The sequence below is a fragment of the Pelecanus crispus genome, chromosome 2 (assembly GCF_030463565.1).
Source record: "Pelecanus crispus isolate bPelCri1 chromosome 2, bPelCri1.pri, whole genome shotgun sequence".
NCBI classification, from domain to species: domain Eukaryota; kingdom Metazoa; phylum Chordata; class Aves; order Pelecaniformes; family Pelecanidae; genus Pelecanus; species Pelecanus crispus.
In genome coordinates this window covers 38,632,815-38,659,138 of record NC_134644.1, presented here as the reverse complement: position 1 = coordinate 38,659,138, position 26,324 = coordinate 38,632,815, and the positions used below count along the sequence as shown (strand labels likewise).

At 47.3% G+C, this 26,324-nt stretch overlaps 3 protein-coding genes across 3 annotated transcripts; all 3 read left to right on the top strand.

Annotated features, from left to right (window-relative positions):
* Positions 1-6,852: 6,852 nt before the first annotated feature.
* Positions 6,853-8,564, top strand: HOXA7 (homeobox A7). Its single transcript, XM_075705869.1, has 2 exons — positions 6,853-7,228; positions 8,281-8,564. The coding sequence occupies exons 1-2, from the start codon at positions 6,853-6,855 to the stop codon at positions 8,562-8,564; spliced, it is 660 nt and encodes a 219-aa protein (XP_075561984.1).
* Positions 8,565-15,711: 7,147 nt separating this feature from the next.
* HOXA6 (homeobox A6) lies at positions 15,712-17,808 on the top strand. The gene is given in 3 exon segments (XM_075705450.1): positions 15,712-16,147; positions 17,550-17,645; positions 17,648-17,808. Coding segments are annotated over 3 exon segments (693 nt in total).
* A 2,177-nt stretch (positions 17,809-19,985) lies between these two features.
* HOXA5 (homeobox A5) lies at positions 19,986-21,852 on the top strand. Its single transcript, XM_075705449.1, has 2 exons — positions 19,986-20,547; positions 21,602-21,852. Exons 1-2 carry the CDS (start codon positions 19,986-19,988, stop codon positions 21,850-21,852), a joined length of 813 nt encoding a protein of 270 aa, XP_075561564.1.
* Positions 21,853-26,324: the final 4,472 nt, after the last annotated feature.

Genomic DNA, 26,324 nt, shown 5'->3' with positions numbered 1-26,324 from the left:
AAGAAAAAGGGGGCATTAGCACGAAAAGGCTGTTTAGCTGGCTTGTATAAATCTACCTGTTTCTTCACTTATGGAAAGAAAAAAGAAAAAAAAAAGAATAAAGAAAAAAACTACCTTTTCATAATGCACAACTATTTACGGACTGTATAGTTTAGTCTACGTAGTTAATTTTATTCGCTCTTTGCGCGGCAGAGAGATCTCTGCTCTAATACTTGAACACTGTGTTTTATTGTGGTAATTATGTTTGTGACTCAATTTATGTGCTTGGGTGCTGTACCGGATGTAATGGTGTAAGCTAGAATTCAATTTGAACTCAGGTTGTTTATTATAAAAATTGCATAGAGTATAGCTCTGTAGTGTATTAAGTCTTTTCTGTATAATTAGACAGTTAACCTTTGATTGTAAAATATATATTATATATATCCCAACGCAAAAAAAAAAAAAAAAAAAAAAGAAAAAAAAAGTAGAAAAAAGGTTCGTCCGGGATGTCTGGGAATTACGGTTCTCAAAATATTGAAGCAAGTCATTTTAGTATGCACAGTTGATATATATATAGTACTGTCTTTGTCGGTTGTATATATAATCTATATATTAAAAAAAAAGTAAATAAACAGACTAGCTTAAAGATTGTTTTTGCACCAGTGAGCAGTTATCAGATTTCGGAGCTATACGTATATGTGAAAAGGGTAACTACCTATGGTTTACGTTTTAATTTTAATCGAATGATTTGATGGTTATTGTAATGAAGGTTAATTTTATTGATAATAAATTATACACTATAAAAACCTACATTTGGTTATTGTAAATTTGTATCGATTTAAAAAAATAAATCTGGGAAGTTATGTTGATGCAGAACGTACACTGTCTATTTTGAAATAGTTACCTCATGGCCTACTGACCAAATCGTTGTGTTGAAATGATATTTAACTTTTTGCCAAATAAAATATATTGATTCTTTTATATTTTGTGATGTTTTAAGATTATTAAGGAGGGGTTCTTCCACGGCACACCGAATTGCACCAGCAGACGTGGCAGGGCTAGGGCAGCTGCAGAGGCGAGGCGAGTGAGTAGCGTTATTTCTCAGCCAAGGCAAACCCACGGTTCTAGAAACCCCAGACCCCAGGTGATGAAAATTCCGGCTTATTTTCGTCCTAAATGCCCTTGCTTCGCCGAGAGGAGGCACGGCTCCCCCCTCCCGGGTATAATTTGGTAAGCTGGCGCGTAGCAGTGCGAGGAGGGAGCCCCTTCGGATGGCAGCGGGGGCACAGTCCCGGGGTAACGCCGTTTTAATAAATTCGCCTGGCGGGGCGGGGGGGGGTTTAGGACCAAACCAAAATGTCCGACGTTCTTTAGTGCGGACAATAATGTAAATCAGCTCAGACAGCGACATTTAAGCTGAGATGGTTAATTAGCCTGGACCAGAAAATGTCCAGCGCTAAGTGTGCTTCAACAAGCTTTGTGAGAAGGCTCGCCTTACCAGCGCCTTCATTTTAAATTCCCTTCTAGAGATAATCGCCCATACAAAACATGTTATTCCGAACGTCACCCATTTTTTCCCGTCCCTTGCCTTCACGTTTGGGATTTTTTTTTTCCCCTCCCTTTTAAATGTCCCGTGGCAAATAAAAACAACTCCTTGCATTTTACTGGCGTCTCACAGTATATACATATAGATAGATAGATAGATACAGATACAGATAAAATTTTACTGACAATTATGGTAGAATTTATGGTGTCGATTTTACTCGCTGATTTAGCCGAGGGAAAGAGTTGGGCTGGCAGCAGGCTAGAGCAGGGAAGACAAAATGGGATTTATTTGTAAAAACAGAAAGAAGGTTTCTTTGGAGTGGAAGATTTCCACACACATTCCCATTGCACCCACCCCTCCCCCGCCGCCCCAAGCCAAACCAAGCTCAGCAACAAAAGAAAATAGCGAAGTCTGTGAGCTTGCTGAAATTTACCCTTGTTTTGGGCAGACATCTTATTGCTCAGAGTAGATATCCTCCATAGTATGAGCCGCAGCACACTTCTGCGCCACACCGACCCTTGTTTGCAAATACGTTGAATAACAATAAAAGCCTTCTTGTTTTACGGCGGTGCACTTACATATATATATGTATTTAAAGCAAAATAAGACGGAACACAGTTATGGTCTTGGCAGAAGTTGTTGTTAGGAAAATTCAGAGCCATACAGTGCAATAAAAGAAAATGACTGCTGTAACCGTTTATGGGGTGTAAAACGCTGCAGGGCTGAAGACAAAACTTAGGGAGCCGGCAAGAAGTTTACAGATGTGCAGAACTGCGGGAGGAAAAAAAAAAAAAAAAAGCTTTCGGCTTCACCTTAAAAAAAAAAAAAAAAAAAAAAAGGAAAGAAAGAAATCCGGGGTAAGATTTGATGAGTTCTAATTAGCAAAAGGGAGCTCGTTCTGGTGTGCACACACACAAAAAACCCCTAATTGATCCCTGAGCCGGTATTTGGGGATGCTGGGACGCCCTCTGTTGTTGCAGACAGAGGCAACTTCAAAGAATCAGCATTAAGAGTGTGTAATAAATGACGGGTCTGCAAACTGTCTGGAATTCGGCTCTTAATGAGTTTACAACTGTCCAGCCACAATTAAGATTTTCTACAAAAGCCTTTTCATTTGTTTTGTCTGGCTGTTTTAGATAAAGCGGGCGAGCGGAAATAACAACCTTTTATTGGCCTTCCCCTGCTTAAATCCAGGCTGGGAGGTGGACATTTATCTTCCCGTGCGCTGGCGGGCAGAGGCGCTGGCTCCGCGGGGCCGGGGCGGCGGCGGGGGCGGCGGCGGGGGCGGCGGCGGGGGGCGGCTGTGGCGGCCGGTCGCCGGCAGGTGGCGCTGTGCGCCCGCGAAAGAGCACGCGCCCGCCCGCCCGCCCGCCATCAAGCGCTCGGCCGCCTCCCCGAAAGCTCCTAAAATGTCGACTTTATGGGAGCATAACTGGGGTTGGAACCGCTGGGTCGGTTTTGACAAAGGCCGAGAGGTTTGGGGGTGTGTGTGTGTCCCCGCCCCTTTTCCCGGGAGTACGGTGAGGGATGCCCCGCTGGCACCGGGCGCGGTTTGGGTGGCATTTGCCGCCTGGCCACGCTCGGTGCTCTGGTGGCAAAAGTAAAGCTCACTCTGCACCGGGGACGTACCCTGCGTTCATTATTCTCAAAACGCCGAGGCATTTCCTATTAGCTAACAGAGACGGATGGAGCCCCGGCACTGAACTGCCAGCTCCTCTTTCCCTCGCCCCAAATCTTCGCCCTTCTCCGGCCAAGCTCTGAGCCTGCAAACAGGCTGTCCTGATCTCCCGAAGGGCTGGTGAGAAGTGTAATGTTGGGAGAAAGGGAGAATCGAAGGGTTGGGGCAGGATGGCGGAGGCTGTCCCCGCACCAGCCCGGGAGGAGAGCCCCCGAAAAGCTTCGCCCTTGGGGAAGCGGGGGGCGAAGCGACGGGTTTTGCAATGCCCTCCTCCGCCCCGCCTGGCTGGAAGCACAGCCGTGCGGGGAAACGGCAGCGCCGCAAACATCTCGTTTGAAAATTATTTACCGGCGAGCGAAATTCCTCAACAGCTGTCTTTGATATAAATAAAAAGCCCTGCTTGCGTCCCCAGCAATTTCAGCTCTGTGGGACCCGTTGTATTTATATGATACAGATGCGAGCAGGCTGATGCTCTGCAAACTTGACGTGTCTCTCAAAGTCAATCCTAACTTCTCCTCGCCTTCTGTTTTGTTTTCCTCCAGTCCCTTTCGCATTTTTTTTCCCCGTTTTGCTTTTGTTGGCTTTCGCGTCTTGAGAATGAGTCTTAGTGGGGAACTGTATTTTCAGATGGCAGTTGCCAAAAGAGAGGGAGGGAAAGGTAATTGGAAGGAAAATAAAGGCAGGAGGAAAGGAAGCATAAAACGTGGGCTGAAGTATGAACGTTGTATTTTCCAAGTTTAAGCCAGACAAGTAAACAAATCGCTGCATAGTACTCCGTAACAGAACTACTCTCTCTGCGTTTTATTTACATTTCCTTAAATCAAAGCCAATCTCTTTATATCGAAATTCAGCGTCGGAAAGGAACGTGAGCACTGAGCTCTATTTTCCCCGCACTGTTTCAAAGATTTAATTCTTTCCAGGGATAAAGAATAACAGCCACTCCTTGCTTTCTAACAAGAGCCTTCCTATCAAATGTTTGTCTACAATGGCATTGTTAAACTTATTATGATTAATTATTTTTTTCCTTGGGCAGTAAAATTATACTGAAATTAAAAAGTGTTTATGCGTCGTCATACTAAGTAATAACTTGGCACAGCACGCTCCATTATAATCGTGGATAAATTACGGCGGGAACAGATTCCAAAACAACAAAATCCTCCCTAGGATGAACCACATCAAGATATTGCTTAATACACAAGCCATAATCATGTAGTGCTCCCAGGTCGCTTATAACTTATGAGCACCGTTTTATCACTACCTTTTACTTCCCGGAAAAGCTCAGAAGACAGAGAGAGGTAGTCCAGAGCTCACAAGAAAAAAATAAATACAATGAATCCCGCCTAGAGGATTATTTTTTAAAGCGTGTAAGAATATTGCGGTGACCGAAACCTTGCAATCTGCGCCCGTTCGCCGTTTCCTCGACTGGAAAAAAAATACATTCAAATGAAAAGTGCGTTTTCAGGCGCGGGGATCCAGCCTGGTTTTGTGTGCGACAAAACGAGAGATTTCAGAGGCTGTTTCGGAGGCAGCGTTATGCCTGACACGCGGAGGGTGGGGGAACTAAATAAGGTGGCGGGGACCTATGTCTGGGGGTCCTTTTAAGATTTATTCAGTGAAGACTTTTCGAGAAATCTTAAGGGCTGGCAGGGGAAAAAAAGGCTGAGAGCAAACTATATCTATAAAAATAAAAGGTGGCGGCAGTAAACACACACACGCGAAGAAAAATACATAAACCTGCAAATTGTACAGAACCAGAGAGCTCGAAATACAACCACGCAGCTACTCTATTCGGTCCTACATTATCCATATTTAAGTCTAGACATTGGTTATATTTGCTGTTTCTTTCTTCTTGCATCTTGGTATGTTGTCACCAGAGGAGCAATTTATTGGTCTAATGTCATCTACTTCAGCCTCTTTGATCTTCTTAGTCGTCGTCTTGTTTGCTTCGCATTCGTTTAACTTCTTGGGCCTTTATTCCTTTCCAGCAGCCTCTTCTGCCGGCGTGTTCCCACATCGCGATTGCGACCGCAGGGATATTGTCTAATATTGGCGAATTGGAAGAAATATCCGAAAGGGGCTCTTTCGCCAGCTTCTCCCTTACGCCTGCGAATAACAACTGCGTTTCCTCGTACTTAACACTTGGCAAATATCTACATACAGCCGGCACATTTGCATGCTCTGAAGCACCAGTATCTCAGGGATCTGGCTTTCGAGAATTTACTTGCTTCTGTCAGTAACCTATATTCATGGGGCTGCAATAACCGCGCATAAAGAGTCCCAAAGGGTGCGTGCCTGTGTGTGTTGGAGGTGTGTTTGGGGGAGAGGGTGTCCCACGTTTACAAAACGTAAAGTTTAGGGTCCGTGCGAAATATCGCCAAGAACAATTTTAACTGGTGAGAAAGTCTTTGTACACAGGGCACCAAACTATAATTGAAAGGAGAATTTCCGGGGCAATTCCATTGTGCTCCTTCCAGTTTATGATGTGCAATACAGGCAGGCAGTAAAAGCTGTCTTTACCAGGACTCCCTGTCTGAGGGAAGGAAACTCATTTTACGATCCGTTTAAAGGAAGGGCACGGTGCAGCATCCTCAATGGAGAGCCATTCGCATTGTTGGGGAGCCCAGTGTTTAGAAAAGCAGCAATGCTCCCCGTCAGCTGAGCGTACCGCTGCCGCCACATGCTTAGGACTGTAAGGTATGTAGGACGGAAAGGTAAAAGGGGCATGAAAGAAGCGGCTGAGATTTGAAGCCGTTTGTGGGCGATTTCTTCAACTCTGGGGTTTTTGGTTTAGTTTGGTTTGGGGTTTGTTTTGTTTTGTTTTTTTTTTTTTTTTATTCCTTTTCAAGGCGTTCAGAAAGTTGAGTCCTTGCATTTATTTTTTTCCCCTCATATTTGTATTTTTTTTATTATTATTATTTCCTAGGGGGTGGGGTGTGGTTTTTCCTAGGGGGTAAACCGGCGGGGCCCATTCCGGGGGGGGGGGCACCTTGATTTTTCCAGGCTCAAGCAGCCCCCCAGGGCCGGCGGCGGTGCGGCGGGGGCCGGGCGTGGCGGGGCCCGGCGGCGGCGGGGGGGGGGGGGGGTAACCCCCATAAACCCCCGACTGGGGGTGGGGGGGTGTTACCCCGTCGCTGCATTCTCCCCGCAGAAAACCAACGCGCGGGCGACGAGCAGCCTCATTTAAAGTTTATATTTTATTTTATTTTTGCAACACGCACCCCGCTCCGCCTGAAGGACCACATGGTGTCCGTGTGTCCCGGGGGGGGGCGGGGGGCGAGGGTTCCCCCCCTCCCGCGCAGCGGGGCCGTCGGGGGGCGCGGGGGCGGCGGCGGCTGGAGGGCGCTGCCGGGCGGCGGCGGCGGCGGCGGCGGCGGCGGCGGCGGCGGCGGCGGCGGCGGCTGCGTCCCCGTCCCCGTCCCCGTCCCCGGCCCGTCCATGGCCGGGCACCGGCGGGCCGCGGCCGGCACCACCTGTGAGGCGGGCGGGGATTGGCGGGCGGCGTCATATGACCGGTCACGTGCTCGAGGCAGCTCAGTCCAAAAGAAAATGGGGTTTGGTGTAAATCTGGGGGTGTAATGTTATCATATATCACGCTACCTCGTAAAACCGACACTGAAGCCTGCCGGACAACAAATCACAGGTCAAAATTATGAGCTCTTCGTATTATGTGAATGCGCTTTTTAGCAAATATACGGCGGGGGCTTCTCTTTTCCAAAATGCAGAGCCTACTTCTTGCTCCTTTGCAAGCAACTCCCAGAGAAGCGGCTATGGACCAGGCGCGGGTGCCTTCGCCTCCTCCATGCCCGGCTTGTACAATGTGAACAGTACCATATATCAAAGCCCGTTCTCTTCCGGATACAGCCTGGGCTCTGATGCCTACAACCTGCATTGTTCCTCTTTTGATCAGAACATTCCCGTCCTCTGCAATGAGCTAACCAAACCCAGCTGTGAGAAAGCGGAGGAAAGCAACCTGCACAACCAGGCTGAGCCTAATTTCCGGATATACCCCTGGATGAGGTCTTCAGGTAGGGGCAAGCGGAGAGGGCTCGGAGCCGTGGCAGCCAGGCAAAGCGTGTCGCCAGAATTACTGTCAGCACAGCCTTTATGGTTTTAATTATAGCCGAGGCGCCATTGCGTAGAAAGCCCGTGGCATTGTATGTAAATGAGTATCATAAAACTTTTTATTGCCCAATTAATGGGTTCTAGCCTCGTAAATTTATTTAACTCCATTTGCTATGGAATTTTAACATTGAGTTGATTTGCGCTGTTTGCTATAGAAATGTGGAGAGTTGGCTGCGGGCTCCCAGAGCCCCCACGGGTAAGCGTCTCCCCTGCCCTCTGCCGAAGTTGGGCAAAAAAAATCCCGCTCGCTGGGGAAGGCGGAGGGGAGAGGGGCGTTCAGGAGCGGGGGACGGGCTGCTGAGGACTTTGCCAGCCCACGTTGCCGAGACATGCCACTCTCGTCCCCCCCTGCCCTTTCCACGGAGATAAGGATCTATAGAAATGTACTAAACAGGAAAACGGGGCGGGGGGGGGGGGGGGGGGGGGAGAGAGTGTGTGAAAAAGGAGAGCTCTCTTCTGGAGCTAAATGCGATGTATTGTTTACGATCCAGGCGGGGTGGGGGGTGGGGGGGTGTGGAGGGAGCCCCCGACATTAAAATAAAATAAATGCAGCCCAGCCTTCCAGCTTTTTATTTCCCCTTGCGAAACGCGAAAGTCTGGAAGGTTTTAGGGAAATACATCGCCTGGGGGGAAAGTTCCTCCTCCCAAAAGCAATTTCCTCCCCCACCTCCTCTCCTGAATGCTTTCTCTCCACTTTTTCTAGGTCTCGAGCAACTTAATTTTTGCCCTGCCTGAGCAGGGCAGGTCGTGTGGCTGAAATGTCTTTGTTAGGGCAAAGTGGGGGGGCGGGTGGAAGTGAGAGAAGGGGATCATTCGCTCTGGCTCGGCCGCTTTTTGTTTGTCTGTCTATTTCTTTTCTGAATAGTAATAATAATTTTTAAAATAAAACCCTAAAAAGAGAAAACTTTCCACCTCTCTTCTTGCCTAACTCCTGGCCGTGTGTGCCTGCTTTCAGGTCCAGATAGGAAGCGAGGGCGCCAGACCTACACCCGCTACCAGACCCTGGAGCTGGAGAAGGAATTCCACTTCAATCGTTATCTGACTCGGCGGCGGAGGATAGAGATCGCCCATGCCCTCTGCCTGACGGAGAGGCAGATCAAAATCTGGTTCCAAAACCGGAGGATGAAGTGGAAGAAGGAGCACAAGGAAGAGAGCTCCAGCACCCCGGCTCCCAACGAGCCCACGTCAGCAGCAGCCTCTGTCGAGAAAGTGGAAGAAGACGAAGAGGAGGAGGACTAAGGAGTCCCACTCGAGGAAGCGATCTCAGTATAATGTATGCACATGACAGTTGGAAAAGCTCCCTTTAAAGGAAAAAAAAAAAAAAGAGAGACTCACTGGTTTTATTTAAAAAAAAAAAAATCAGTTCCCTTTAATAATCATCTTGCAAGCGAGCTTTTGCAAACAGGAAAACATTTCTTGGGATGGTTTTCCAGCCTTCTCTCTACTCTCCCGTACTCCCCAAACCTGTGCCCTGTGCCGAACCTTTCGGTAATATCTCCTAAGAGCATCATACAATCATTTGTTTTTTTCGTTCGCCCAAACCTGGGTGGGTTTGTCCAGGGGACATTTCAGTGGGAGAACTGCTGCTTGCACAGATAGTAAACCGTGACCTTCCGAAGTAACTACCTGACTCAATAGTCCCAATCACGCGTAAGGGGAAAAGTGCATTAGGCACACATTAAGAAAAACTACCTAATTTTGAATAAGTAGCTCTGCACTTCTCTTTTTTTTTCTTTTTTTTTTTAATTATTGTTAGAAAAGTATCATAACTAACAGCTACGCTAACAAAAGGTTAAACAGCAAGTAAGGGGAAAAAAAAAAAAGATGTTCCACAAACCACTACAATCTACAGCAATGATTTGTACTACCTATTTTCCAGACTACCTATGTATCTTGCTCCGCCTACCTATCTTCGAAAGTATACTGTATTTTAGTAGTCAAAAGAAGATAACATTACTAATGTGAATCGCAAAATGCTTTTAGAAATGTAAGTGTAGTTGTTCGAAAAGCACGCATCAATAGCTTTGGTATAGAATTTGGTACCGAAAAGGCTGAATATATTTAAATTTAAAATAATATATTTATTCCAAAGCAATTATAAATGAAAACCATATGCTGCAATATATCTTTGTTCTCGATTCTTTACTATTCCGAGTGAGGAAGCAAACACACGCCAATATTGTACAAAGCGGTTTAATATCTCCCGTTGGCTTCTACCTTCGGCTGCCTCTGCTAAAGGCCGTTTTCTTATCCTAGGTTGATCTTACTTAATATAGCGGAAAGTGTTCTTTGAAAAGTGAATTTAAATGACCATGTAACCACCTTTAAAAAAAACCCTGTTTGTCCTGATTATCCGAACGTGTTAATATGTAATACCGTGAATTTTCCTACAATAGCAGATACTGTATATTTGAACGATTTTTTTTTTTTTTTTGTCATTTATATTCGTCTTGGAGCTCATTTGTAAGATCATGTCATAAATTGGGAAGTATGTAATTAATTTGGAAACTTTGTAGCATGATGTATTGTTAAGAACTCTGTATAAATCCGTCTTGAAGGTTTGGCTAAAGTTTATTCAAAAATTGTATGTTACAATGTGTTTCGATGTGTTCGTTGTGAACATTTGGATATGCCGTGTAAGTATTGGAAGTGGAAAAAAAAAATGTCTGTGAACTCTCTTTGGAAGTGATACCGTGTTCACGTATCTCCCACGATAAATGTGTTTTATGTTACACAGAAAATAAATATGCTTGTTGACAATGAATTGTGTTTCTTTTTTTTAGGGAAACAGTGCGAAGGAAGCATCAAAAAATAATTTACACAGACAAATAAAGAAATTAGACCATATAAATCTTTTTTTTTTCCCCGTAATCAGAAGGGGGGAAAAAATCCAAGGTGATGAATTGATAGGAATCAGTCAATTTCTCTATCTCGACTTCGTGATTTTTTTTTTTTCCCTAGCGCAGTTGATTAATAAAGCGGAAAGCCTTCTTTATAGGAGGGTTTCCTTCCACCGTGTTCCCGTGTCCTCTTGCAATCATAACCCCAGTCCAGGCGGCCGGCGATCAAGCTGAAATCGCATGCAGTGAAATAATATTTGATAATGAACAAAAAGTGCGATGCGAAACTTCCAAGTGTAAATGATCTGGTCGGGTACGTGTGTGGCTTGTGCGTGCGGCTTTCGGGGGGCGGGGGGCATCAGGGTGGCATTAAAAAGGGGGGAAAATCGCCCCCCTTTAGCAAATGTATCATTTTTGCCAAGTACCACTTCATGTCAAGGAGATCAAATATTTTCAATCTTTTTAAAAATTTAAAAAAAAAAAAAAAAGCTCGCCCGAAAAGTCCCTTTATTCGGCCGGGTAAATACAGGTAGAAGCAGAGCATCATTTGCGCAGAAGTTCCCTTTTTCTACTACACTCCGTTCCTGCTAAACGTACTAATTGTAATTTTAATAAAATTAGTACAAACTCCAGGTCTTTTAAAAAACTCCAGGGCTGCCTCTGTGGTAAGATGGCGCCTCTCTAAGACCTGCCTCTTCTTAGTGATGAGGAAAAGGCCATAAATCCGTTGTTGTTTATGAAAATTTACAACTTTGCAATACAACTTTATGAGTTGTTCGGTTTTTCCATTGGTCGTCGTCGGTCATGTGGATGGTAACCGTGAACATGAACTTTTTTATAATTTCCCTTGCGAGAATAGAGCCGCATTCTTTTGCTGAGCTCTGTCCTGCTTCGGATCTCTCTGGCTTTCAATCCCCATTTCATTTGTTCTTTGTAAGGCAATAGTGAACAAAGTGTGCGGAGGTTCGGCATAAGCAGCCGCCTAGAACACAGATCCGGGATGGCAATTTCCAGTTCCCCCGCTGGAAGGTGTGGCATATTGGATTCAAAGCACTGGCGTGGCAGATTTTCAACTTGCAACCTGGCTAATTTCCTGCTTCTTCTGGCACCAAAAGGAGGGCGATTCGTCTCCTGTGCAGCCAAAGCGACAGCTGTCAAAGTCGCAGGGGCTCCTGTGAGCCAGAACCTAAAAGGTGAGAAATGTATATGACACTACCGTAAGCAGGGAAACATGGTTTAATACGTTTAAATATTAGACATGTGCAATTAAACCAAATAGAAATGTTACCGGCCAAAATTAGAGGTGGCTGCAGCTCCGTTGATTTCGACTTAACCAGTGCATGCAAAAATATGCCTAAATAAAATGTCTACTTTCTATTATTTAGCAATGAAACAGTGGATTTTTTCTTCTTTTTTTTTTTTTTCCACGAAGTTTATTTCTGTTTGCATTTGCCAGGGGGTTGCTGTGACATTCAGGTTATTTTCTAAGAATTCAGGTTTACAGCATCAACCCGAGGGGATTTTTTTTTTTTCCCCCAGCACGAGGGGAAAAAAAAAAAAAAATTAAAGCCCCAAATATTAATGTGTTTTTAATTATTTCGCAGCATTAACTTAAAGCTCATTTGCGGCAGATGGAATTTAGATGTAATTTATATTTGACTATTTCAGAATAAAAAAAAAAACCAAAAACCAAAGAGACAAAAAAAAACCACCAGTCAGCACAATGTCTCCTGGCTCCCCTGGCATGTCCAGGGGAAAGGTTGTTTCTAGCCGGCGGAAACAGCGCGAATGTGTCTTTGATTTTCTTTATCAGATCAAGGCGCTGCCTGCAAAATCCCCGTGCCCGGCCGTGGGTCCGTCGGAACAAGCGTTCCCGGCGCTTTCCGGCGTGGGTAGCTTGCGCGCCTCGGCTGCGCGGAGCGGCTTTGCAGCGGCTGAACCGATTTCAGCGCCGGAGACGGAGCTTTTTTTTTTTTTTTTTTTTCTTTTTTTTTTTTTCCTCCCCCCCCCCCCCCCCCCCTTTCTCTCCTTGTTGTGACTGTTACGGTGCGGCGCTGGCGCGGGGGGAGCGGCGGCCGGCGAGCCGGTGCCCCGCGGCGTGTACCGGCGGGGGGGGGGAGCGGGGCCCCGGGGACGGCGCCCCCGAAATCCGCCCCCCCCCGCCGCCGCCGCCGCTGGCCGCCGCCGCCGGCTCCGCTCTCCCCGCCTCCTCATGGCGAATGAGCGGCTCGGAGAGTGCTTTAAGAGTTGGCCCCGGCTCTGGTTGTGCTGCCGGGCTGATAAAGCATTGCATTGCATTGCATTGCGGTATCCGCCGGACTGGAGCTGCAGTGAGCGCCGGATTATTTATTGCGGGGCCGCGGGTGCTCAGTGCTGCCACGGCGTGGCCGAACGGCGGAGGCGGGAGCGGAGCGGCCCCCGCAGCCCCGGGGAAGGGCAGCGCTGGGAGCCTGCGCTGCTCGGGGGAAACCCAAAGAAAAAGACCCCCAAAAAAAAAAAAAAAAAAAAAAAGAAATCCGGCCTACTTGTCCTAGGGGAACATCTGAGCTCGCCCCCCCGCCGCCGCCACCCCCGGCGAGGTATTCCGGCAGGGCCGGCTCTGCCCCCTCCCCTTCCCCTCCGCTTGTACCTCGGTGCGTGTCAGCTGTAAAATATCGCAGGGGGAGCTGGCTGGGGAGGACCCGCCCGCGCCCCCCCCCAGCCAGGCTGCCCGTACCCCGCCAGTCTAAACAACGGTTCGCCTTGCCCAAACTGTTTGGATTAGGAGCTATTAGTTAAAGGCTGGTTTTGGCGATGCTGCCGGGCACGAGGAGGATTTGTAAGTGGTTTGACGTGCGAGGAGAAGGAGGCTTTTAAGCTTAAGAGGGCAAGTGGCCCCGCACCTGTACCCGAGGGTGGCTGGGGTTGCCGGCCGGGTTTTCGGCGGGAGGAGGAAGGCGAAGTGCTCGGTGGAGGGAGGTGCTGGGGGTGCGGGGAATTCCGAAAACAAATAAAAGGCGGACGAAATACATGTGTATCGCCAAGTGTGTGACTTTGTTGCGGTGGCAAAATGCAGCGGTTGGCTTTCTGCTTTCCAGGGAGGGAAACGGTGAAGGGAAAGTGCTGTGAGATGGGTCCGGGCAGGGCAGTTCCCCGGCAGAGCTGGGGGGTAACAGATTATTGCAATTCGGGGTTTTCTGGGGGTAGGGGGAGGAGCGGAGAGGACGCCTGAATGTGACTGAAGCGCAGATTGCAGTGCAGATTGTTTAGCTGTCACTGTAAGTAGTCTAACACGACCCAGCCAGGCAAACGTGGACATTCCATTCCTTTTAATATTATGGGATCAACGAAGAAATGTTTCGGCTGCCTGCGGTCGGGCTTTCGACAGTTTGAATTGGACGCAAACAATAACTTGAAAAAGAAGGAAGAAACAAAAAGAAAGAGAGAGGGGGGAAAAAAAAATCAGTCTGTAAGAGATGCTATAAAATGTAAATATAACTAAGCCTGGCGCGATTTTTTTATTTTGGTCTCTGTGTGATGGATTCAAACAAAAGACCGCCTGGCCACAACTTTTTAAAGTAGGGCCGGTGGGTTTCGAGCGTCCCGAGTATTCATTTTTCATGGTGCGTTTTCGTTCTGATCTATGTTGGCGAAAATCTGCTCTATTTAAAACCTCTTTGTATTTAGCGTGCTGTCTGCTTGTTTGCTGGTGTCCCCTCCTTTTTTAACTCTCTTCGCACTGAGTAAAAAAAAAACTTTTTTTCTGGAAAAGGCTGGCTTTCAGGAAACACACGTTTCTGAAATGACCTCTCAAAGCATGCAGCTAGTGAGCCGTAATTCTACCAGGTGTGTTTATGGATTAGCCGGGCTGAAGAGGTTAAGGAAGTTGGGAAAAAAGAAAGAAAAAATTGGAGGCAATCAACATCTGAATGTGAAAGTCCAGCTGAGACTGTGAACAATACAAACTATTGTGGGGAGATGTTTTAACTCACTACTGTTTTATAGGTATCGTAATCTGCCCCCGGAAATGGGACAAATAGTCTCCCAACAGCAACAAAACTCTCCTTTGAAAGCTACTTTAGGAAACGGGGCTCGGACGAATGTCACTTTCCGTCAGAGCGCGTTTAAAATTAGGCTATTCAATCTGTTGTAATGGGCACGGATTATGAGTAAACACAGCTTGGAATGAACAACCTCATGTTATCTCCAGGAACCGCAGGGTTACGGCTGAATTAAAAGCGTCTCAGAGAATTTCATCAGCACCGTTACTGATGAAACTGTTACTGATGTTCCTGTTACTGTCCCTGCCCTGGGCCAAGAATTATATTTCCGCTATGGGGTGACTGCCATGTTGAAAAATGAAGGTGGAAATGTTTGTTTCATGGTTTGTTGTTTTTTTTTTTTTTTCCTCCCCCTCTTAAAGACACACATCCGCGTTTAATCAAATTATTCGGAGCAACAACGAAACCGATTGGCTTCTGCTGACTCATTAGCGGGGCCGTATTAATTAGGAATAGTCCTACTGGCTCGTTTTTGAATTTGAATGTTTGATTCCCTCGGCTCGACTCTGGCGGGGGGGACTCGAGGAGAAGAAACACGTGGAACTTTATCTGGGCTGCTCGGGGGGCGCCGGGAGCCCGCCCAGCCCTGCCCGCGGCCTTCTCGGGCACTTGGTGCGAAAGAAGAAAAAAAAAAAAAAAAATCCCCCTCCCCAGAAGGCCACCGTTTCCTGCCCCAGCCACGACCTCCGCCTTAATTATGGGTGTGTTCATTAAGATACGAGACCTTTTCCACGCAGGACGCTTTAGCCTGTCTCACAAAAGCTGGGTTCGGCGCCGGGGCGGGCTCCCCGAGCTCCGAAAGGAAGCCTCAGCGGAGGAGCGATTTCCGAAAAAAAAAAAAAAAAAAAAAATCCCCCCCAAACCTCCTGGATCCGGTTGTGGAATCGCAGTGGGAAAATAGAGGGAGGGTGGGCCGCCCCCCACCCCCCCCGCGCTGCGCCCCGCTCCCCCTTTCACGTGCTCCCTCCGCTCCAAACTTTCCCCCCGCAGCACCCTGAGCCGGGGGGCGGCCGGCCCACCCTGCCCGCGGGGCTGCGCGGCTCCCTCGGGGGGCGACGCGCCTGTCGTGGGGCCCGCCAACTTTTAAGGGCGTCCCCCCACTCCCCCCGCAGCCCTCAGCCGCTGGGGTGGGGGGGGCGGGGGTCCCCGTCCGCCGCTGTCGCGCTGCCCGCTCCTACCGGGAATTATCACCATTACTGTTATTATTATTACTATTACCGGCGCATTTCGCCCCCGGAGGGGCGGTGCCGCCGCGGGGGCGCGGCCGGTCCCGCGGGGCGGCGGGGGCCGGGGCTGCCGGTAAGTTGGCGGCGCGGTGGCGGCGGCCCCGGGGGAGCGGGCGCCGCGCGCGCTCCCATTGGCCGCCCCGCCGTCAGCTGCTCCTATTTTCTGCTGTCGCTTTTGGCGCTCGGCCATCCAGAAACAAACCACTTCGATGACTCCTAATAGTTATCGCCAGATGTACTAATACACAACAAATCACGGTCCGGGAGAGGGGGAGAGCAAATGAGTTCCTATTTCGTGAATCCCACTTTCCCGGGGAGCCTGCCCGGGGGCCAGGACTCTTTCCTCGGGCAGATCCCCCTTTACCCGGCGGGCTATGATGCTCTCAGGCATTTTCCGGCTTCGTACGGGGCAAGCAGCCTGCAGGACAAGACTTACACCTCACCTTGTTTCTACCAACAGTCCAACACCGTCATTGCTTGCAATCGGGCTTCCTATGAGTACGGAGCCTCTTGTTTTTATTCGGACAAGGAAATTAGTAGCGCCTCTCCCTCCGGCAGTGGCAAACAGAGGGGGCCCGGGGACTACCTGCACTTTTCTCCCGATCAACAGTACAAATCCAGCGGCGTCCAAGCCAAAATTGTAAATGACGAAGGCACCGACCGGAAGTACACGAGCCCTGTTTACCCCTGGATGCAGCGGATGAACTCCTGCGCTGGTAAGGCATTTCGATGCAATCAAAGGGGGGGGGGGGGGGGGTGGAGGAAGGAAAAGTTTCTTTCCCCAAGATTTTTTTTTGTTGTTTTGGTGGTTTTTTTTGGTTCTTAGATAAAGTCCAGACTGCTGGAGAAACACGGTTCCTGCAGGGCAATGTGTAACATGAAACCTTCCCAGGTTATTTTAGACCTGGCACGTTGGTACCCTGGGAACGGTGGCCGAGAGCCCAGCTCCTGGGTTCACTGGTGAGAGTGACTGGGGAATCCTTAGGAAGCAGGCAAAAAAAAAAAAAAAAAAAAAAAAAAGGAGAAAAAAAAAAAAAAAAGGTGCAGAGCAGTTTTATCACTCTCCTAAAGCCACCCCAAAGCCTCTGCTCCGCTTCTTCATTGTCAGAGCGCGGTGCAGGGAATATGCCCTCTGCACTGAGGATCCAATGCATTTGTGGCACATTCCTCCTCGCCCCCCTCCCCCAGCTCATTAGCCTGTAAGTATTGGATATTGAGAGCACGTTTCTGGGGCCGTGGGCGCACTTCCATGGCATCGCAGATTTTCTCTGACTTACAAATGAACTTCACAGAATTGAACTATTCTGCCAGGAGTCGTCCGGGGGGGGGGGGGGGGGCGGGGGGGGTGTTGTATTGGGGTGGCATTTATTTTTAATAATCCCATATTAAGACATTTACTTCTAATGTTTGCTAATGATTCCCCTCCTCTCCCCTCCTCCCGAGTTTATGGTTGCTGGACTGTGGGTCGCATTTCTTTTTTGGAGAGTTAAACTTTTAGCAAGACCATTCTGATGCTGCTTTGCATTCGAGGGCAATAAATTCCGGAGCAAATGGCAAAGGCTCTTCTATGATCTTTAGCTGATGTCTATAATTATACTTAAATTACAGACCCTCTGTAGTCACAGCCATGGCAATAGAGCGTGTTTGGGTAAACACATCCGCGGATGCGTGCACACACACACGCACACACACACATGCGTGGCAGCCCCCCGGATCGCACACGTGTGTCTGTGTGTGTGCGTGTGCGTGTGTGTGTGCGCGCACAGGCTCTCCACACGCAGAGGGTAGACACTGCTCAGCGATTCACACGGGTGCTACCTACTTCACCTTCCCTAGGTCCACCTTAAAGCCTCTTTGTATCCCAGTTACCCCACCACCGTCAGCACGCTGCACATCCGCATTTACAGCTGGTCAGGCAGGAGAAAAGGAAAAGAGGGACAAAAAAAAAAAAAAAAAAAAGCCTCCAGGAAACCAGAGCTGCCCCCCCCACCACCACCACCATCCCTCCCCGCCCCGTGATTGTGCCTGCAAAAGGAGGCAGAATATACTAAGCGCTCTTTCTGGTCTGAAATCACTGGGCCCTTGTCCAATGCGATCGTTTTGTCTTTACTTCTACAGGTACAGTATATGGAACTCATGGGAGACGAGGGAGGCAAACTTACACCAGATACCAAACGCTAGAGTTAGAGAAGGAATTTCATTTTAACAGATACTTAACCGAAGACGACGTATTGAGATTGCAAACGCTCTCTGCCTTACTGAACGCCAGATTAAAATATGGTTTCAAAACAGGCGGATGAAATGGAAAAAGGAAAACAAATTCATAAATTCCACACAGCCCAGCAGCGAAGAAACAGAGGAAAAGTCAGGGGAGTAGAACCACGTTTAATAAACGCTACCAGGCCTTTTCTTAGCGCTTACTATTACTATTATTATTTACCTTGTGTTCCTTCTGCTACAAAAATCCTATAGGTTTGTCACAGTCTGTTAATTCCCAAAAGGCTTGGTTAAAAGATGTACATTTGCAATCATCTGTGACTTTCTTTAATATATGTGGAAGTCCTAGCTTTCGAGCTACAGGCACGTATGTATATAATCACCTTTCCAAGGCGTAGATGGCGTTGCTTAAAGTATTAGAGAAATGGCCCAGATTTTTAAATATTTGAGGTGAGCATCTGTGTGTGGGTGTATGTCCCTGGCGTGCCTGTGTGAGAAGAGATAAGCGAGTGTTGTTTTTTTTTTTTTTTTAATTAGAAACGTGCATATTGTAGAAATACGAGAGATTTTAGAAAATTTGAGTTTATGTTTTTGCTAACTCCCGCTACGTCGGGCCGTCTGGTTATGCTGTGTCTGGGAGCTTATGGTCTGCAGGGGAGAAAAAAAGTTTTACGCATGTGTAAGATATTTAAATAACAAAAAGAAGAAGAATCCTTTAAAAAAATCGTTGTATAAAACCCCGGGTATAAAGTTGCAGTTAAAGCGAGGATGAATTGCAGGGAGATTTTTAAAAAATGCCGCTAAACTGCCTAATCTGCACTACTAGTATTAAAGTCAAAAACTCGGCGTTAAACTTCAGGGGAAGCGAGGGAAGAGGTTTCGAAGCGGGCGAATTTCTGTGGTTCCCGTTGAGCTTACACTGAGGTTTCGGTGAGCTCAGCTTTACACTGAAGGGGCTTTGAATTATGGACTATATTTCTGGGGGCTTCCTGGGCTTGGGTCGATCTTCCTTTCTTTTATTTTCTTTCTTTTTTTTTTTTTTTTTAATTAAAAGAAAAGTCTCTGTCATATTAACTCGGGGATCTTCTTCCCCGCTTTTGTGGTACCTTAATTCGCTTTCGCATTTCTTAGCACTGGAAAAAAAAATAAATAGATATTCTAAAGAAGAGTAGCTGCCATAAAGTGCTTCTACTTCGAGTTCTGTATAAGTAAAATAAGCGCAGCGAAAATACTGATTAATATATACGTTATATCTCTCTATATTATATTGTGTGTGCGTGAGTGCGTGTGAAGCTGTGTACAAGTACACTTGTGTACGCATCAAGGCTCTTTTGTTCGGAAGGCAGCGCAATGTGGGCTACCGCTCTAAATGTTTTAAAAGCCAAATGTGGAAAATAGTAATGCAAAATGGCTACCGCCGCATTTAGAGTTGTTGGGTTTTGTTTGGTGGTGTGGGGTTTTTTTGCTTGTTGTTTGGGGTTTTTTTTTTCTTTTTTTTTTCCCCGAGAGGCGGAAAAAATAACGGCGGCCGTAAAGCCGCCTGGAATTTGACCCCCGAGTTGGAAAAACGCTGCACGATAGTTATCTTTCATAGGTACCTGCCATTTCAGATCGGCAGGACCCGGGTGCCTCTCGCAACCTCCGGCACGGGGAAAAGCGGAGGGGGGGGGGTGGGAGAATATATGTATGTCTATATGTATGTGTAAGGGAGGCAAGCGCTGCCAGCACCCGAGGATGGATCGCGTAGGATTTGTGACCCGGTACAGATGAGCCCCGCACGGAGGAGCAAACCGGCACAAAGCAGAGCGCTCTCTGCTCGCAGGGCGAGCCGGGGCGGGGGAGCCAGCCCCCGCCGGCCCCGCAGCCTCACCGGCGGCGGCGGCGGGCGAGGCGGCGGCGGCGGCGGCGGCGTGCCCCGCTCCGCGCCTCTCCGCGCCTCTCCGCGCCGCTCCGCGCCGCCGTCGGGGGCCGTCACCCCGGGCCGACCCCGCGGAGCCGCCGCCATCCCCCGCGCCGCCAGCGGGTGGCGCTAGAGGCCGGCGGACGGGCGGGCGGCGGCGGCGGCGGCGCGCGGCGGCGGCGCGCCCCGGGCCGCCCGCGCCCTCCCAGCTCCCCCACCAGTGCACGAGTTTACCTCTAGAGGTCATCAGGCAGGATTTACGACTGGACAACAAAAGCACGTGATGTGAAGCCGTACCCCATATTTGGGTGCCTACGTAGGAGGGAACCAAGTACATGTCCCAGTCATTTCCATAATTCATCATAAATTGTGCAAGGGTGCTATAGACGCACAAAACGACCAAGAGCCACAAATCAAGCACACATATCAAAAAACAAATGAGCTCTTATTTTGTAAACTCATTTTGCGGTCGCTATCCAAATGGCCCGGACTACCAGTTACATAATTATGGAGATCACAGCTCGGTGAGCGAGCAATACAGGGACTCCGCCAGCATGCACTCCGGCAGGTACGGATACGGCTACAATGGCATGGACCTCAGCGTCGGGCGCTCTGCTTCCACCCACTTTGGTGCCAATGAGAGACCCCGCAGTTACCCGGCCAACACCACCTCTGCCTCGACAGAGCCCAGGTACAACCAGCCCGCGACGTCTTCCCACTCGCCTCCCCCTGACCCTCTGCCCTGCACCGCCGTGGCCGGTTCGCCTGTCAGCGAGAGTCACCACGGGGTGAAAAACTCCCTCGCCAACTCCACCAGCACTTCGTCCAATTCCAGCAGCAACACGCACATCAGCAGAGACGGGGTTGGCACCTCGTCTGGGACTGAGGAAGACACTCCAGCAAGCAGCGAGCAGGCAAGTGCCCCGACCGACCAAAGCACAGCCCAGCCTTCACAGCCCCAGATCTACCCCTGGATGCGAAAACTGCACATAAGTCATGGTAAAGCAAATACCCTGTTCTTTCTTTATTTCTCTGGAGGAAAAGGAGGATTTAATGTAAACCGGTGGCTGCGCCGAGCAAGGTCGGGGAGAGGGGGAGAGGAGGGCGTGAGAGCGGGCAGCCTCCGCGCACAGCACAACTCTGCTCGCAGGGAAGCACGCTCCCTTCTCTGGGCGAGTCCCCCCCCAAAAGGAAAAAAAAAAAAAAAAAAAAAACGCCCGGCCCCAAAAACACAGCCCGCCTGGCTCCCAGCGCCGGCCCCGGCGGGCAGCGGGGGAGCAGAAAGCGCCTTCCCGAAGGGGGATCGGGAGCAGAGGCTGCTCCCGGCTCTCCTCTGGAAGGGGGATCCTCCAGTGGGAACGGCGCGGCTTACCCCATTTATTTTGCCGAGCCATATTAAAAAGAGAATAGGAGAGGGCGAGGAGGGCAGTTTTCACTGCTGGGAAGCCGTGGGGGGAGGGGGGGGGGGGGCGCGAGCCGCCCCAAACTCCGGGGAGAGGGCTTGAGGGGCGCGGGGAAGCGGAGCAACTTTCAGCCCCGGGTACCTGCCCTGCCCTCGCTGCCGGGGGAGCAGCCGGGGGCTCGCCGCCTCCCAGAGCCTCCCCCAGCTCAGCCGTGGGAAAGGGCTGCACGCCTCAGCTTTGCTCTCCCAGCCCTGAAAACCCAGCCAGCAGCAGAGACACCCTCCAAACCAGCTTATCTGGGGGAGGCGGGGGGGTGGGGGGGGGGGGGGCGGGGGGGAGATTAGCCTTCCAAGAAAATTAAAAAAAAAAAAAAAAAGAAAGAAAGAAAGAAAGAAAGAAAGAAAAAAAAAATTCAATTAAAAAATATCGAACCCCAAATCCAAGCGAAAACTTACCGAGACCACCAAATCCCCCTCCCCCAAGCCTTTCCTAAAAGGGGCTGGAGGGGGAAACTTGTTGAGCGTTTATCCAAACCAGAGACAAAACCAAGCAGGACTGAGAATAACGGTCCTGGTCGCTGGTAGCTGCAACAAGACACGAAGGCTCCGAGTGGCTGCTGAGAATCTAAATCATGTACTTTTCTCTTCCAGACAACATAGGGGGACCAGAAGGGAAAAGGGCTCGGACTGCTTACACCCGCTATCAGACCTTGGAGCTGGAAAAGGAATTTCACTTCAATAGATACCTGACCCGCAGAAGAAGGATTGAAATAGCACATGCTCTTTGCCTCTCAGAGAGACAAATAAAGATCTGGTTCCAAAACAGGAGAATGAAATGGAAAAAGGATAATAAGCTGAAAAGTATGAGCATGGCAGCTGCAGGAGGGGCATTCCGTCCCTAAGCGTTTGATCAATTAAAAGTACTGAGCAGTATTAGCTGACCCTGCGTCTCATGTCAGTACTAAGTTGACTTTCTAAAACTTCCTTGTGTTACTTCTGTGAAGAAACCCTGTTCTTGTCGCCCTTATTCATCTTTTAATCATGAGCCTGTTTATTACCATTCTCTCGCGTGTATAAGTAGATCTGCTTTTATCGTACATTTCTTTGTCTTGAATGGCTTTGTCTTGAAAAAAATAATAGATGTTTTAACTTATTTATATGAAGCGAGCTGTGTTACTTGAAGTAACTGTTAAAACAAAACAAAACTAAGCAAAAAAGAACAAAAAAAAAAAAAAAAAGAAGATTAAAAAAAAGGAGAGAGAGAAAGAAACCCTCCCCCGGTTTAGTACAAATGTTATGTGTTGCACTCAACCTGCTTAACTGTGCATGTGTGGTCAAGTGTTAATGTCTGTATAGCTCCAAGCTGTTAAAAATATTTTTATTCAAACTACCTATATAATTCCTGTGTAATTAATGCTGTTGTAGAGGTGAAATGATGAAATCAACTGAACTTGTCCTACGTGTAGTGAATAGTGAATCTGTGACGAAAACTGTGATTCCAAGCAGTATGTCCTTGCTGTGCCTTTGTATATGACTCTTTGCACGAACTCTTAGAAGTGGCTCTTATTAAGCGCAGCTTCTGTGATGTATGTTTTTTGTGAACAAAGTTACAAATATAGTCAAAGTCTGGCTGTTTGAGCAAACTGTGATCAGCTTTTTTTTTTTTTTTTTGTATTTGTTTTTAAAAAAACCTGACTGGAAATCAACAAAAAAAATAAACTTTCTATTGTAAAGTTTTCGTGGTCTGGTTTGTGCAAAGCAAGAAGTTGTGCTTCCTGATTTGCCTCTGAAAAAAAATATTAACCCGTGCAGAGTTTGTAATAATATTTTACCTGGCTTCTGCTGCACGTTGGAAATGGTAAATGCTGCGATTGTCCGCTACCAGTTTTTTTAATTGAAAGTTTGACCATAAGTTACTCCTTACTGGTTTCTCGCTAGGTGGAAAGCTGCATCGCAGGACCACAATTAGCACCCTTTGTGGGTGAATCAACTGTTAGCTGTTTGCTGATGGTTGGAAAAAAAAAAAAACCAAACCAAACCATGTGCTTTGTTAAAACACGCTGCTAACTCCAAGACGTGTTTGCATCGCTCTAGAATTTCTCCTGTGGTTTCATTAAGTATATTTGCAGGACAGCCACGTCCGAGCCCTCTGCGTCTATTAGTAACCCTCGCTAGCCACATTCCCACTTTTCACCCTTTAAAGATTTTTGGTTTTCTTCGCTACGATTAGTTTGCTATAAACGTAATGTTACTTACCCCATCAGAGCTTGAATGGTTAACTCTTCTGAGCTTCTAAGAGCAACTAAAGATTTGCACATTTAGTGACTGGTTACATTGATGCCTTCCCTTAAAAGTTATAAAACAGTAAACTTTATAAGCCCCAGTTCCGGCTATATGACATTTGGGTGCCAAATGAATAGGGTTTTGTCTATGAATTAGATCGTAAAATCATCCATAGCACAGACAGATAGGCTCACTGGCTATAAAAAGTCACGTGGTGCCATTAAAGTAAGTTTTATGGTTTTGGGGAGTTGACATCCAACATTATATACCACATAACATATAATCTCACTGACGCTGGACTTCATTTGACTCTTTTGCAGGCTACGTGTGCCTCCTGGCCATTCAAATTGTCAGGTTTAGGGACAGAAGTATCCAAACCACAAGTTCTCAATACTGTATGAAAAATGGCTCCTTGCAAGTCAAAGGTAAGTTTTGTGCACAAGTTCCTTAAAGTTTATTTGTACAGTGGGGAAGCCGAGGCTCCCGCTCGCTCTCGCTGCCTCTCTCTTTCTTTCTGTTTCTCTTTCCCTTCCTCTCCGCCTGGAGCTTTTCAGGACGGTCCCACCGAGCCCGAGAGGCAGGATCAACCACTAATGATCCAGGTTGCGCTGCAAATCCCCCCCCCCCCCCCATCCCTTCACTCGCAGCAGCTAGCTCTCTATTTTAACGATCAAATCAAAGTAAACCACAATAAGCGACTTTGGCAGAGATCGACTTTGGCAGAGATGGATTTTGGGGCCTAGCTTTAATCACTTTGACTACCGCAGAACATAATTACTTCCTTTGCTCCAATAGGCTCTCCAAGTTTGGAGAGGTTTTGTTTAGCGAAGAGTAGTTACTGCAGGCGATTAAAATAGGGGAAACAAAATAGATAGGGCTTGATATTATCTGGGCAGTGTCTTATGTAGGCATGATAGAGTTGGAGGCGTGCTGATATGGTAATAATCTTTGGATTGGTGAAATATGTTGCACATCAGAGCTAGTATTAAAATGGCACAGACCGTACTGGAGCGCTTAAGATTCCTATTTTCTGCATTGGGTTGTGCAGAAAGCTTTAGCTATGCATATATGTCCATATGCGGGCGCGTAGCGTGTTTCGGGGATGCGCATTATAACGTTGCTGTAACTTTTTCCAGATCCTATATGTAATTGCATAAATATAAATATATTTAAATTATGTGCGTGTGTGCATGCATGTACAAATCGATGTATACGCCTGTATAAAGCCGTGCACATGCATATGTGTGTCTAATATCGGTGTATTTATGTATACAAAGGGTGTGTATGCGTGTATACATATATATGTTCCTGTGACTTTTTTTTTTTTTTTTAAAGCGAACCAATTGACTGTAACTTGTAGCATTAATACAAGAGACTACAGGTCATTAGAGTGCTGCAAATTATGAAATACGGGCTTGGTTTATTGAAGATTGTAAATATCCCCCTAGCTCTGCTCTCTCCCTCTCTGCCTTATATTGCTGGCTGCCATTGTGGGGTAGGCCCCAGCTGCGTGTTTACTTCAACATTCTTTTTATTTAAGTGGACTGTTCTCACTAGAGTGTGATTACTCAGCAATAAACTTTATGGCCGGATTTAACTTTAGTCTTTGAATTTCCAGGACTTGAATGAAAGGGTGAAAGGAACTGTGTCTTTCTCTGGGTAGCATTAAGGCCTGATCCTTACCCTCAGAGCTGTTACTTAGGCGAGTGATCTCGGGGGGTGCAGACGGACTAGTCAGGGACTAGGGAAGAGAATTTTTTGAGAATTGCTTCCTATATATATATATATATATGCGCACACACACACATATATATCTCTCTCTCCAAACCAGCTGTGAGTATCTTTTTCTCTGCTCAGGTTTGGAGTAGCAGGGATTCAGCAGATCACATTGTTTTCCTTCATGTGTCATAAAGTCGGGTTTGCAAAAGAACAGGGTGGTTTGACACGAGCTGGGAGGTGGGCTTTGTTTTATTTTGCTAGTGCTGTCCCGTTTGAATATTGCGGTTTAGACTGTATCTGTTACTGCGAGCAAAAATGAGAGAAAGGCACAGGGGTACAGGAGGGTAAGGTTGTTGTGTACCTCTGCAAGGTCTGCACATTACTGACTGGTTCCTATTTTTAATTTATTTGCCTTTAATGTTAAAGAAATGGTAGTGTATAAGGTTGGCTCAGCTCAAAGGTCTCACAGTTTTACAAATATTTAATATTTAGCATCAACCCTCTGTGTAAGATAAATGGAGTCTGAAGCCTTTGTGTCTGTGTATCTTCCTATGAGCACTAAACAAACACATATGCATATACTTTATATTAAAAAAATGGGAAAGGCTTTAAAAGCGCATATCCAAATGCACATTTGAAAATCATTTCCGTAATAAACAGCTGGAGATTTTATAGTACACTAGCTGTCACATTTTCGTCAATAGGAATACCAGAAAGTTATATATGATAGGCGCGTATTATATTATATTATATGCCATAAAATTTTATAGTTTGAGGCAAAGGCATGAAAACCCTTTAAAAGTTTGGGCTTCATTTATATAGGGGTCCTTTTCCAAGGAAAATCCTTCGCTAGTAAACGGGAATGATACTGGACACAAAACCATTCGCGATTACTCAATAGTCGACAACACTGCGTTATTTGAACTATCTGGTGAATATACAAACACACACGCTCACCCGTTTGACTAATATTTTAGGAACCTGGTTATCGTCGCGGACTGTAATTTTTCATTGTCTAGAGCGAAAAGATTTGCTAGTACATATTGTCACATTTTTGAATGTGGCTCCTGGAGCATATTCCACGGAAAGCGGTGTAGAGAGATTCAAGAACTACGGGAAAGAAAAATATCCTCAAACCCACAAGCATATAAACCCGCCAGTACTGCAAGAAACTCTCAAACAACAAAAGAAAGTTAGCTAGAAATGACAACTTCTCCATATTTCTGGCCCTGCCCTGTCCTAAGCAGCACAGTTGAAGCCATTCAAATCCAGAAACGCATTAAGATTTTCTAATCCGCTTTGAAATTTGAAATTCAAACAAGCCTGTTCTGCCGAACTCTACCAAAATATTCCCAGGTCCTAATTGTTTTCC

Excerpts from the sequence above, each read along its gene's own strand:
- HOXA7 (XM_075705869.1), top strand. The coding sequence starts at position 6,853 with ATGAGCTCTTCGTATTATGTGAATGCGCTTTTTAGCAAATATACGGCG. Across the intron at positions 7,229-8,280 it reads CCCCTGGATGAGGTCTTCAG|GTCCAGATAGGAAGCGAGGG; the intron begins GTAGGGGCAAGC and ends GCCTGCTTTCAG.
- HOXA5 (XM_075705449.1), top strand. The coding sequence starts at position 19,986 with ATGAGCTCTTATTTTGTAAACTCATTTTGCGGTCGCTATCCAAATGGC. Across the intron at positions 20,548-21,601 it reads AAAACTGCACATAAGTCATG|ACAACATAGGGGGACCAGAA; the intron begins GTAAAGCAAATA and ends TTTCTCTTCCAG.